The sequence below is a fragment of the Camelus ferus genome, chromosome 9 (genome assembly GCF_009834535.1).
Source record: "Camelus ferus isolate YT-003-E chromosome 9, BCGSAC_Cfer_1.0, whole genome shotgun sequence".
Lineage (NCBI taxonomy): Eukaryota > Metazoa > Chordata > Mammalia > Artiodactyla > Camelidae > Camelus > Camelus ferus.
Window position 1 is genome coordinate 58,191,847 of NC_045704.1, and position 14,829 is coordinate 58,206,675.

Genomic DNA, 14,829 nt, shown 5'->3' on the forward strand with positions numbered 1-14,829 from the left:
CTTGCTCTAACCACGGGGCATTCCAGTTCAAACCCAGCAGTTTATGGGAACTGCTTTTGTTGAAATCATTAAAGAAAGAAAGGCCTGTGAATTCTCCTTCCTAAGCCCTGCCTGTTTTCTGTGTCATTTCAGTCTCATTAATCAGCATTGCAACAAAGTAGACATGGTGCTGTGTATTTTACTGTCCCCAGCACAGCAGCTTCTGCGTCTCTGCCCCCAGGCCGACGCATTGGGGAAAAAGAGAGAGGGAAACCATCAATCTTCCCAGTTGCACATGTCAGCGGTGATTCCTTCGCGCTTCCTGTTGGCTGTCTCTCTCACCACCTGTGTTTAGAATTAGCACTGAAGCTGCTGCCCAGATGAATAAGAACCACTGTCCCTGTCACCTGCCCTGGTACGGGCCACCACTTCTAAATGAAAACAAGACATACATAGGGCAGTTATCATTACTGTGAGCGGTGCAAAAGAGAGGGTCACACGTCCCCCTAGAAGTTCATCATGACATAAAATTAAAGCAGATTTTAGGTCATTCATTTCAGGAGGTAGCATCATTTATTGAATCAGAGGGGTAAAAGCAATTAATTTCTTGAGCGCCTTGCTGTATCTCAGTCTCCCTCTGAAGTGTATACAGCTGAATTTGATCTACTTGTGTTCAAATCCCGACTCCACTATTTACTAGCTATGCAGTACTCACCGAACCCCTCAACACCTCAGCCTCCTCATCTGTAAAACAGAGATGATGGTACTACCTACCTCATGAGGCTTTTTGTGAGGATTAAATGAGATAATGCATTCATAGCCCTTGCTAGAGTAGTTTGCACACAGTGAGCACTCAATAAATGTTAGCCATTATTATTGTTAACCTCATTGTTCGCATAATAAAACTGAGGTTCAGAGAGATTAAATAATTTGTGCAAGCTACCAAGAGATGTAGAGGGAACTTGAACCTAGCACTCTCTGATTCCCAAAACTCATTTCTGTTCTGTTAACCTATATTGTTTCCATTCTCATTCCAGCTTACAAATAACTTAGTATGTAAGCTTAATAAATCACTTGACTTTATTCACATCTTTATTTCCCATTATGTAAAATGAAAATAATGTTAACTGAGGTTCCTGTTAGAATGAGACCCTTGTAATTACATGTCAACTAGTATAATCAGGCCATATAGAAAAACTAGGCATATTTTAAAAATTTGGCCACTGAAAATGTTCATGCCCTTAAAAAAAAAAAGTTAAATAGTACAAAAGTGTCAAAAGGTAGTCATTGTGCATTCCCATTTATTATTATTATTATTATTTATTATTATTACTCCCATTTTATAGATGAGATTCTGTGACTTGTACAAGGAAACACAGCTAGTGTGTGCAGAGCTGGCATTGGAGTTGTTGTTCTGACACCAGATTTGGGCCTCTTCACCTCTTCTCTGTGTGCTCAGTACTTAACATTCTTCTTAGCTGTTGCATAGTATTCCTTCATATAATAATAAAACAACTATTTAATTAATATGTTCCCTACTAGTGGACGTTTAGTTGCTTTTGTTATGAAATAATCATGTGGGGAATGCCTTGTATCCTTACATTCTCGTGTTTCTGTAGGACCAATTTCTGTATGTTGGATGTTTGGGTCAAAATATTTAAACACTTAAAATTTTGACCTCCATAAATGGTCAGATAACTTACTCCATGCCAGGCACTAAGCACTTTACACTAGTAAACTCGTCACAGCCCCTCCACCCCGTCTACCCTGTGAGGTTGGTATATCATTATCTTCATTTCGTAGATGCTCAAGGCTGTACAAGGAATAGAACCAGGACTTCAACCCAGGCAACCTACCCCTAGAGCCTGCTTCTTAACCATGGTCAATAACCAAACAAGTTATCCTAGTCATATTTGACTGCTTGACTTTGTGAATTTTCTAATTTATTCTAAAGTTGACTTAACAGTATGAGCTGACAAGAAGGTTCTGAACAAATATTGTTAAAACAACCACAGCCCTGGGGATTATATCTGTCTACAGGTCAGATAATGAGAAAGGGAGCCGTGGGTCGCTGGAAAATGAGACTTCTTCCTCCTAGCTGTGGTCAGGACAGCCAAAGAGATTCTTTATTTTGAGTGAACTATCTGTATTCCAGGAAAATAACTTTAGAATTTTTTTTTTCTCTGTTAGCATTGTGAGTACCTTGTAAAAAAATTCACACTTTATCACTCTCAAAGGTTTAGAACACTTGTAGTCATGGAGTTATTTCGTATGTCATGCAGAAGAATTTCTGGCATCTTGGCCTCGATTAGCCAAGGCCACCTGTCGTTAGTCCGGGTCTTAGTCAGCCAACCAAGCTGACCATGAGACCTGCCTATGGCTGCTTGAGTGTTGAATTCAGACTCTCTGATAGGGATTGGAGGGTGCTGGAGAGTTTGCCACCCAGGGAAATAGGGTAGAAAAGAACATTCTATGCAAAGATAATTTTGTTTCCTTCCTATTACAATTCTTATGTCAAAACCTTCTTAGTGGGATTATTTTCTTGGCAAAGTCTGGGATACGTGTGCTTCCTGAATCTCTGAGCCTTAAGGATTTATGGAACCGGGCATTGCCAAGTAAGTTTACTAACTTGGAAGATGGTGTGCTTACTTGTCCCAGGTGTCTTTTCTCACCAATGTAGAGGCTCTAACCACACCTTCATAATCTCTTTACCTTCTTAATCTGCTGACCTTCATGTCATATTAGAACTGCCTGAAGCCAGAGGGGCCTCTGACCATGTATAAATAAATGTTCAGGGATTTTATTACCTTGAAATGTAAATTATAAGCAACTGAACCTTTCATATTTTTACAGTCTATTTGTGTGTTCGTGTGTGTATATGCATATTTCCATGTTTCTGACCCAGTTGGCAGTTTTGGAGAATAATTATGTAGTAGTTGGCTTAGAACAGTGGTTTTTCAAGCGTGACCACACATTAGAATCACCTGGGGAGACTTTAAGACATCCTGATGCTCACACCAAACCCGAAACTGATTAAATCAGAAGCTCTAAGAATGGGACCCAAACTCCCAGATAATCACTGTGCAGCCAAGATTGAGAACTGTTGGCTTAGAAGGTATCTTCTATCTTTTATTCATGGTGTTTTCATCTGTACCTCATTATGTGTGGTTGAAGTGAATTTTAAGAATAAGTGTTGGTGCCCCCAAAACCCCTGTCAAACTTGAGCAGGCATCAGAATCACCTGGAAGGCTTGTTGGAGCACAGATTACATAAATCTTCTCATTTCTTCTCCTGGGATAAAACCTACCCTTAGAATTTCTGAGTCAGTAGGTCTGAGTTGGGGCCCAGGAATCTGCATTCCTAACAAGGTCCTGTTACGGTGATGTTGCTGGTGGAGGGACACCCTGTGAGAACCTCTGCTCCCACCTTCCTTCCTCCTTCCTTCTCTGCTCTTTCTTCCCATAGTAGTGGCCAAGGCGACTGCCTCCAGGACAGTCCTCATACTCACAATATCAGTGTTAGGAAAGCTAGTGTTGCAAGAGGGAGCTTCCATGTGTTGCCCCGCCTCCAAATAATCATAAATCTAATTTTCAAAGTCTGTGTGCAAATACAACCTGCCCTTCTTACCAGATTGCTCCCCGTAAGCCCTTTCTGCTTGAAAATCAGAGCCACCACTGGGTAGGTGGTTTTCTAGTGTCCCCAAATGTAACTTGGACTTCACTTTCCCACAGAAACAATTTTATGAATGGGGTTTAGGTGCAGCTGAAATGGTGCTGTTAGAACCATTTCTTCAGAAACACTGTGGGTTCAGTGAGGCTTCGGTGGGCTGCCTTCCAGGAGCTTAACTGCCTACTAAAGAACTGAGTTTCTGAGTTTCAGAAAACCAATTTCAAACGAACTCTTAGGCCATAACTTATTTAGGAACTCCCTATAACTGGAACATTTGGTTCATTTTGTATAGTTATTTTGCCCTTTACATGGAGCCAGAGAACGTGGGGTTGGGGTGGGAGGTTTGTCATTTGTTCCACTAACATTTATTAGATGCTCACAATGTACCTGGCAGTGCCATGTACTGGGGATATAAAGATGAAAAAGACATCCCCTGCCCTGGAGAGCTCGTATTCTGGGTGGGAAAATATTTACTAAGCAAATAAGAAAATATTTACCAAGTTACCAACGTGATATGTGCAATAATGAAGAACTGATGAAAGAGGGATCTGTTCTGCTTGGAGAGAGAGACTGTGTGTGTGTGTGTGCGTGTGTGTATACGTGTGTGTGTGTACGTGGGTGTGTGTTTGGTAGGGAGAAGGTATGTTTAAGAGCTTTAGAATCAGGGAGAGATTGTTAGGCCTTGAAGACCTTGAAGGCCATGGGGAGTTCTCCAGGCAGGGAAAGGGCTGAGGAACTTCCAGGATGAGGGAACAGTCTGAGTGCTGAGGGGATGAGTTGTATGAAAAAAGGCAAATAACAAGGTCAGCTCCTCATGGAGGATGATGGAGGACCACTGGGAAGGGAAATGAGTGTCACATAAAATTTGAGTGAGAAACGAGAAGAGTTATGCTTAGAGCTAAGTCTCTATGTGTGGTATTTGCATTTTTATCCTAGGCTTTTTTTTTTTTTTGAGAACTTTCTTCTGTGTATTTCCCACTACTCTGAAAAAGAACATTTTTTCAACAAAATATTAATATTTTGAAAAGGTACTGAATCAAGTTGTTTGCAAAGCTCTGCTCTAGGAAGCTCGCAGGGGGCCGCCTCCTGGGGATCCCTCCCCACCTCTCCCGTTACCCCTACACCAAGCTTTTCTTGGACTCTTTTCTGTATTAGGCTTGTCTGGTAAGAATATTGCATTGGAAAAAGGGCACATAACTAAAAAAGAGAAGTTTAAATACCAGTCTAATCTACTTCTCACACATTTAGTAACAGCCAGAGGGATTAGGTGTGAAGAGTCAAATCTCTCAGCTGCTGTAAAAGGACAGCTGTTCTCAGACAATCGCCCAAGGGTGGGCCATCAGGCGGGCATTGATGTGGCTGTGTGATTGGTGATCATGGGTAGGATGAGCCTTCGGCCACAAAAGGGCATGATGAAATCCTACCTTCCCAGTATGATCTAACACTTTAAGATCAATGTTCAAATTTTCTTATGAGGAAAAACTAATATTTTCTTAAGCATTTCAGATCATTCTTTATACTTTAAAATTTTTAGTACTTCTTGAGCTCTTGCCTGTATTTACTATTCCATTCAATATAAAAATAAATTATGTAATGGTGGTTAAGATATTTATGTCAAGAATTTGCTCTTGGCTGATTTAGTTTAGCAAGCAGTATTACATTAGAAACTAAAAGTATTTCTCACTACGTATATGTTATAATTACTGACGTTGTGTTTAGATAATATATTAATCTAGTTTTAGTCACTTTTTCAATAAAAACTAAAAGGACTTGCCAGTTTATTCTGTACCTACATATAACCTTTGCATTTAAACATAGCTTAGCTGCCCCAAGGTGACAGTGCAATCTTTCCTGGGAGCCACAGTCCCCAGATTTTATATTTCATCACCTCTGTCTGTTGGTGAGATATTCACTGAAGTACTGTTGGATATGTAAGCAAGAAGACAGAAAAGAAAGACCTGAAGAAAACAAACCCAAAGAGATGTTGAGGTATTAAAGAAGAAGAAAAAAACGTGATAAACACACAAAAGTGTCATGGTTTGGTGGGCGGAGCTGTGGAGGTCTGGATTCTGGTCCCAGCTGTACCACCAGCTGTGTGCCTTGGCCTTTCAGGAAACATCTCTGTGGCACACCTTCCCCTTTGAGGAGCGTGTGTGTGGAGGGGAGACCTGATGCAGCCCAGTGTGAAGGAAGGAGACAGAACTCGGAGTCCAGTGGTGAGACTGCTATCCAGATCTGACCACCTGCCTGTCATCTTGTGCAGGTTGCTGAACCTCGCAGTGTCCTTCTCTGGAAAGTAAGGCCAGTAATTCCTGCCTCCATCACATGAGATGAGGTACATGCAAGTGCCCAGGAATGTTTCAGATAGCTGAAGTTCAGCCCCAGAAGGAAAATACATCTGCAGAAACATTCAGTCACATGGTGGAAGGACAGCACAGTGCACGGAGGGAAAAGACATGCATGGCTCTTAAAATGTGGTGGTGGCTTAAATAAGTCTGTAGAAAACTTTTTTTAAAAAAATTAAGTTTATTCTTTTTAAACTATTTCCCTGGCCTAGCAATACATATTAAGTGCCCTTATGGAACTCACAGTCTGATGGGTTAGTCACACCTTTCTCTTTTTTTCTTTTTAAAAAATGATTTTTTCTTGCAGTTTTAATTGTTGGCCTACATATTACTTCTTGTTTGAGGGTGACATAAGACCTGCCTTCTCTTACATTGAATTAATATTCACTCTATGGATTCCCAGGTCTGAGCATCTGGTTTCATTTCTACTTAGGTTTTTTTTTTTTTCATTTCTACCGGGTTTTTTTTTTTTTTCTTGGTGCTGAGTCAGCATTTTCTCACCGACCCAGGACTCTCTGTTCTTTCTGGAAGAAGGAGCTGACTGGCAGAACAATGCTGAGCTGTGGCCAAAGAAAGCTTCAGAGAAGCACCTGGATCCTCCCAGCCAGGGCCAAAGTGCTGTTTTTCTATGCCGGGTCTCCTACGTTTCAGTTCTTAAATCACTAATGAGTGATAGAGACATTTTCAAGAAAATGTTGAAGATATATGTGAGGTGACTAGGGTTGAAATAGTAGGGTGACATACGTGATAGAATTGAGAAACACAGAGAGCTAAGCAGTGAGAGTCTTAAGTTGAAATTTTTATTTATATACAATTAGAAGAATAAATTAGACATGCAGAAAGAGATTTTCAACCCAATTAGTTGATAATGTTGTCGATTACTTTTTTATCACAATCTGTGATAACATGCCTTTCATTGAACCAATTAGACATAGTGGTTGTTCAGCCAAGTTTTTGGTTCACCGTTGACTACAGTTAAAACAGGTGTGATGAATGCACAGTGGATGTTACAGCTGGACACAAGCAGGACTTAGTAAAAAGAATCTTGAAATCTTTAGTTGGTGTCTTTGGTTCCCATCACTGTACCAAAGCTGAAAGTGTTTCAAAGACAGCCTTCTTTTGATGTATTTTATTCTCTTGAGATTAAAATCAGAAGCTTCCTTTGGTTAATCACAAAAATTATCTTTTACCATAATTAGCCACTTGGGATTTTTCAGTGTTTTTTGGGTGCAGTAATTGAAATTACTGTGATTATGAATTTTGGATAGGCTCAGTACCTTACGTCAGGAATGCTTTTAGCTACGTTTTTCAGATTGATAAGTTTGTTCTCCCTTTGATTCCAACACCTACCGTCTCCTCTGGAATATATCAAATCCCAGGGCTGACGCTGCCCATTGGTAATGCTGATTCTGTTACAAACAAGCCAATTCATGTATTGATTGGAAGTGGCATTTGTTAAAGAAATACACCTGAAATAAAAATGAAGACCTACTTCATAAAATGCTCCTTTTTTAGCCCCTGTGCACTGCGATGGGATTGAAGGTTGATGCTCCAGACTTCCCCATGAGTGAATGCCTGTGGGCTAGTCTTGAAGCTGTTTTCTTTGTGGTTTGCCTCCTGTCCACTGGGAAGCCCGTGCTCCTTTCACTTTCATTCTTTTCCAACTCCAGTGCTTTTGAACACAGAACCCCCATCCTCCCACCACCCAAACTCCACATTCCAGCCCCATGATTTCATGGTACCAGGCGTATCTCCCCTGCCATGCCGTCAGGCTGCCTGCTGACTCTTGCAGGGGAACAGACGGGAACATAAACTCACCACAGAAGAGCAAGCCACTCTCTGTATATTTTTAAGACCAGGAATCCAGTTCTCATTTAGAGCCTGTATTTTTTTAATAGCTCCTTGAAAATTGAACAAAACATTTCTTGTTGCTCTTATTTCTTGATAACATCATTCCCTCTGCCTGGATGTATAGAATCACAGAAACTAGAGAATGAAAAAGACGTATTAGATCATGTCTAGTTCATTCCCACTGGTCACAATTCTTTTTTCCCACAGTCTGTCCTCTAGTGCTTTCCTCTTCTAGTTTTCTCAAGAATTTGTTTCTCCATTTCTCCTGGGGAATAATTCCTTAGTTTGAACATGGAGGAATTTATGTGGAAATATTCATATTCTAGTCCTTATAATCCTTTACATGACCATAAACAATTCCCTTTCATCCTAGGTCAAGCATTTCTGGATTTTTTTTTTTTTTTCCTCTCTTCCATTTATTAAGTTCAGAGCTTGTTTTTCTGCTTTGCTTTCTCTCTTCATCAATCAGGCCCTAAAGCCCATTAATCATTTTTTTTTAACCTCAGTGAAAGCTCCTTTGCTTATTCCCATATCAGGAACCCAGGGCTGGTTTAGGTCCTAAGGTCCTAGAGGAAGCCTCATTGATATGTACTTATTCTATGCTAACTTTTCTCTCTCCCTCTCTCTACCCCCTCCACCCCCAACTCCCTGCCTCAGTTCTCAATTACAAACTGTTTTTAGAATAGTGTCTCTAAATTGTGATTTGGGGAGTTAGTCATTTGAAAGCCTCTTGTGTGTGTACGTGTGTATGGTTTTAAGTGGTAAGATTGTATTTGTTCTCAGTTACTTAGAGGATATTTTTCATATTGTCAGAGCCACAAATCTTTTCGGTCTCCTGAGTGGTTGGATCAAATACAATTCTGGGTCATGGAATTATGATGTAGCATTCTATTTTATGGCTGTCATCTCAGGAGCAGAGAGGACAACAAGCAGATATGGGGAAAATAGACTGTATTTGTAGGATTTGAAATTCTTGGGGAAAGGGAAGGGCAAAGTAAGTAGCCTTGGCAGTCACGTACCTAAAGTAGATTAGCTCTTAGGAGATAATGTTAGATATAATGTTAGATATAAATATATAAAATATAATATTAGGTTAAGACTTTAAAATGTCATTCTTTTCTTAATTTTAGCTTTATTGATGTATACTTGACAAAGAAAGTTAGAAGATATTTAAAGTGTACATAGACCATGATGATTTGATATACACTGTGAAAAGGTCCTCCTCCCACCTACTTAATTATTAACACAACCAACACTTCATGTGTTTATCTTTTTGTGTGTATCTATGAGCATTTGAGTTCTACTCTCAGCAATTTTCAATTATACAATACAATGTTATCAACTATAGTCATCATGTTTTACATTAAATCCTCATTGGTATGTGGTTTTCTAGATTGGAGGACCCAATATTATAAACATGTTGGTTTTCCCCAAAGCAATCTATGGACTCAGTATAATCCCAGTCACAAACCCCAAACAAGTTTTTTTTTTCCTCTTGCAACTTAAAAAGATGACTGTAAAACGGAATGAAAAGGACCAAGGATGGGTTAGATACTCTTGAAGAAGAAGAAGGTAGAAAGACTTGCTCTACCAGGTCCCAGGACTTAATAAGAAGGCAGCTGCACTTGATACTGGTCCAGACATAGACAAATAGACCAGTGGACCAATGAGGCAATAAAAAGACCCAGACATGTAGAGATACTTGATTTATGCTGAAGTGGCATTCCAGAGCAGTGGGGAAAGACAGTCTTTTCAATAAACGATTTTGGAGCAATTATGTAGCTATATAAGGGGGAAAAAGGGGAGAGAAAATAAAGTGGATGCCTACCTCACACCATATGCAAAAGAGGACACAGACAAATGTAAAAACTAAAACTTTAAAGCATGCACATACATATGCTTTATATTTATGTACATGTATACATGAACTCAGGGTATTGAAAGATGTCTTCGATGGCAAAATCTGTAGTCAAAAATTATATATTTGGTAAAATTAAGAACATCTCTTCATCAAAAGATAACATAAAGGCAAATAGCTACACAATGAGAGAACATATTGGCCACACACGTAATTGACAAAAATATTAGGATCCAGAATATACAAAAATTCTTAAATCAATAAAAAGACAATCCAATCTGAGAAAAGCAGGCAAAGTAACTTGAATAGGCTCTCCACAGTTGAAGAAATAAAAATAGCTAATAACCATAAGAGTTCTCAACTTCTCTAATAAGTAATCAAAGAGATGCAACTAAACCATAAGGCAGTTCTACCTTCTATAACCAGTTAACTAAAAATAAAACTACTGGCAAAGTGTTGGTGAGGATGTAAAACAACAAGAATTTGTGGTATAAATTGTGAATTGCTACATACTTAGGAATAATTTAGCACACTGTAGTACAATTAGAGACACGTATGCATACCTTATGACCCAGCAATTCTACTCCTAGCTATGTACAGTACAGAAACTTGGCATTTAATACACAAGTATACATGTAAAAGAATTTTTTCTTTTTTTTTTCTTTTTTTTTTGCAAATTTTCAGACCTATAGAAAAGTAGCAGGATAGTACACTGAAGTTTTAATAGATGGTGGCCAGTCAAAACACGGTAGCTAGTGGAAGGAGTGTGCATGAGCTTTGAAGTCAGTGATACCTGGCTTGAAGTTTCAATTCTACATACTAGTTGTGTGACCCAGGGCAATCTATTAAATCTGTGAGCCTCAGTTCTCTCATCTGCAAATGGAGGTAATCACATGCCTACCACACTGAGTTCTATGAGGATTAAATACATTAATATGTATAAAACACTGAGCATAAATGCCTACAACATTGTAGTTGTGCAATAAATTATGGCTGTTACTAGTAATATTTTTATTGTTGCTGTTAAAAATGATAATGATTCATTTAATTTTTTCAGAACCTTTTATTTAGAGCCCAGTTACTGATAGACATTCATTTTTGGCTTTTCACTATAGAATGCAAAATCATTCAAAGGAAAAGTAGCATTTTTCACCCTATATTAGGGACAGAAAATATTAAAAAAATTCTTTTTTGAACTCAGAGGCTTACAAATACAGAGGCGTATTTCTTCTTCCCATTTCCTATTACAACTTTAATCATAGAAAGTGTAAACCAGTGGGAAAACATGACCATGACAAAAATGATTTTATACTTTAAAAAATAATGCAGAATTTAAAATGTCTTTTAAAGAAATTAAAAAAAAAAACTAAGTATGATTTTTATCAAAAGTATAAGAAAACTGAAGCATGAAAAAGTTAAATAACTTTATCAAGAAGTAATATTAGAAATAGAGTATAGGTTTCCTAATTTTTCGCCCAAGATCCTGCACATTAAATTATAATATTAGCAATTATTTTTAAAGGAAACTGAATTAACAGTAGACTTTAGCCCTAATGCTATGGCCTTTATTTCCTTAACTACAGAATGAATGGAATTATGTGAGAAACCCTTGGGCCCCTTTAATCTCCAGTGAAATGTGATCCTACGTCTGAAGTCTTTGTAACTGACCACCAGAACCATAGTCATCTTTTCCTCTTGGGAACTTCTGTCTTTACCCCACTATTTATCTTTCCAAACTGGTCACGATCATATTGTCACATTGTACTGTAACTTAACATTTTTGTAAGCATATCCTCTGTCTCCAATTAGATTGCATTTTCTTGGAGATACAGACATTTTCTTATGTGCCTTTGTATTTGTAAGCTTTCAAGTGCAAAAAAAAATTTTTTAATATCATTTTCTGTCTCCTCATAGCACCTAACATAGTCCTTTGCATAGAGTAGGAACAATATAAATGCATAGGGATGAAGATTGTCAGATAGGAGTTCAAAAAAATAAGACAACAACCATAGCTATGGTAACACTGGCATAGGATTCATGGATTCTGCTTCAAAAGCATTATGTTTGTTTTCCTTTGTTCCAGAAAGATGCCACCAAGCGAATATTCTCTGGCATTCAGCCTACAGGAATTCCCCACCTTGGCAATTACCTGGGAGCTATTGAGAGCTGGGTGAGATTACAGGACGAGCATGGCTCTGTGCTGTACAGCATCGTTGACCTACACTCCATCACTGTCCCCCAAGACCCAGCCTTCCTCCGGCAGAGCATCTTGGACATGACTGCTGCTCTTCTTGCCTGCGGCATAAACCCAGAGAAGTGCATCCTTTTCCAACAATCTCAGGTCAGCTTCTCAGATTAGAACTGAGAAAACTTCCATTTTCAGATTATTTGAGGAATAATTTGAATAGTTTATATAGCTCCTGTTTGTGATTTTTAAGAAATCGTTCAAGGGTGATTTCATCAAATGTGAATGTTTCATTTTAATGTTTTCCCTGTATTCATATCACCGAGTATCATTATAATGCAATAGTATTTTTCAACTGTTCCTCCACTATATGTGGTAAATTTATAATGATTCATATACCAAAAAGTTGTATCTCATTAGTACTTCTAATCCTGGAATTGTTTTTCTCTGCTGGGTTGCATTCAAACTGATGAATTCATGCTGTTGACTAGTCTCCTGGTGATCAGGGATAGAATTTAACGACCTATGGTTTTGTGTAACTTCAATGTTACTTTGTTGGGTATTGCTTTTGGAAGGTCTACTGGATAATTCCCATTATTCATTCTTTGTATAATAGCTTTTGAGAAGATTTGAAAGAACTAGCTAGGAAATTGGAAGACAATGTCCAGTGTCTTGAGTCCAAGCCAAGAAAGTCTTCAGAACAAAGCCAGAATATTTGACTCATATCTTTACTATGGATGAATCAGTTTACTCTTGGACAGGCAGAGAGCCTGGACCAGAGACAGGGCACTTAAGAGACTCCCTAGGAAAGAAGATGAAAATTTTAACTGGATTGTGCCCTCATTACATGTCTACTTTAACCCTGTGACTAAGTCCCAGCCACGGAATGATATGCAGTACATGTTCTGGCACATGTTAACGTGTATAGATGTGTGGTACATGTTATACATGTATATAACTCCTTCCTTGATCATAAACTTCTGACAATCATTATTTTATGTATATCTAATTACCCATAGAACTTAATGTAATTCACACAGAACAACTATATTTTTAAAATATGTCATAAATGAAAAGACTGTCTTCAAAACATAAATGCATTTATCAACTTAAAGTTGTTGCCAGCTTAGAGATGATTTGATAAAATAATAGAATCTAATCATTAAAATGACCATAAAGGCAATTTATCTCAATTTCCTTCCTTTCAGTTGGTCAGGAAGTCTTTCCCTGCATATGACTTTTTTTTTTTAATACATATGACTTTTCAAATTCAATCTTGGACAGATCTAATTGTTATAAAGTACTTGCTTATACTGAGCAAACACCTGCCTCGCTATAACTTCAATCCACTCATTTGACTTCTCTCTAAAATTCATAGTAAGCCAACTCTGTCTTCTACATGACCGCTCTTCAAATACTTGGAGACATTTATTGTGCACCAGCCCTACCCTTCAGGTCCTTATCTCATAGGCCCTACTGTCTTCAAACTAGTCCCTAGATTTCTCACCCTCTTGGTTTTCCTACCTCAGAAGCACTCCTACCTTCTCTCTGAAAGGAATGTGTGCCTCATATTTCATGAAACAATGTGTATTCAAACTCTTCACATCCATCCCTGATATTATAATGCTGGTCATCATTAGAGCCAGTTTTTGAGTCACCTAATGCATTTTCCAAAGCCTACCATCTTCACTCCATCTTACTGTTTTTGATATAAGCTCTCTTTTGATCTTTATGTGATACTTTTTTAAATTGTATTCTCAGTACCTATTTCCATACTTCTTAATATGTGAAAATGTCTAATCTCCACAAAGTAACCACTTGTCAGATTGCTTTTTTAAGAGACCTTTAAAATTCAAGGCTTATTCACAACCATATCCAATACTTACACTTTGAGCTATACCCCTAGAATGATCACCATGTTATAAAAATTTTCTCCATTGTAAAGGATTTTTGGCAGTAACCTCCATAAACAACTAAAATTTGCAAAAATTGAGGTATCTTCTTCCACATGGTACGTTGTTGTTCAAAATAACAATTGAAAGAGGAACCCACAGTATGGGAGCCTTTGTAAGAAATCTCTTATAAATGAGCGATAATGAAATTTACCTTCCTTTTGGTTTTTCTGTGTTACATAATGAGCTCACTGGTTCCCAAAGTGGTTATGGATCTAGATCAGAGAGTGGAGGCAACTGGGGTTGCCTGTTTCCTCAGTGGCCTCTAAACTACCAATCCCCCTCCTTCCATCCCTGACTTAAACTCCCTTAGGGCAATTTCAATCCTTTGCTGGTAAAATTTGAGGAAAGTACTCATCAGCCCACATTGCACAATTTGTCCCACAAAGACAGTATGAAGGACTTCCTCAGGGGTCCTTCTGTCCTCAAGACATGCTTGGCTGAGGCCATTTCCTTCTTTAACTCGGGCCACCAGCCTTATTACAACTCAGTAGATGAGCTAGATATTTTATCAGGTTTTCTTTCCTTTTAAAATATTTAATAAAGAAACTTAAATATACACAGAAGAGTTAGAGTGAGGAGTATACTGTATCTCCACTGTCTCATCAATTTTTGTTGTTGTTGCTGAAGTATTTGAAAGCAGATACCACACATCATGACATTTTATGCCCAAAATATTTCAGCATGCCTCTGTATAAACTAAGGAAGTTTTCTTACATAACCACAATACTGTCATCACACCTAACAAAGTTAATGATAATTCCATATTATCATGTTATTTATATATTAGTTATATGATAACATGGAATTATAATAATATTGTTATCTTATCATGGTCAAATTGTGCTGATTCTCCCAAAATATCTTTGATATTGGCTTGTTTGAATGATGGTGATCTAACCAAGTTCTACATATCACAGTTGATTATGGAGCTTAAGTCTCTTTTTTTACCATACCTTTTGATTTGTTGATCAAATTTTGTTTCCTGTA

General features: G+C 38.1%; 1 protein-coding gene across 1 annotated transcript in view; it reads left to right on the forward strand.

Annotated features, from left to right (window-relative positions):
* Positions 1-14,829, forward strand: part of WARS2 (tryptophanyl tRNA synthetase 2, mitochondrial) — an 87,251-nt gene that overhangs the window by 25,744 nt on the left and 46,678 nt on the right. Inside the window, exon 2 of the mRNA XM_006184288.3 lies at positions 11,786-12,043. Coding sequence (XP_006184350.1) covers positions 11,786-12,043 — 258 coding nt within the window. The remainder of the gene's footprint in view (positions 1-11,785; positions 12,044-14,829) is intronic.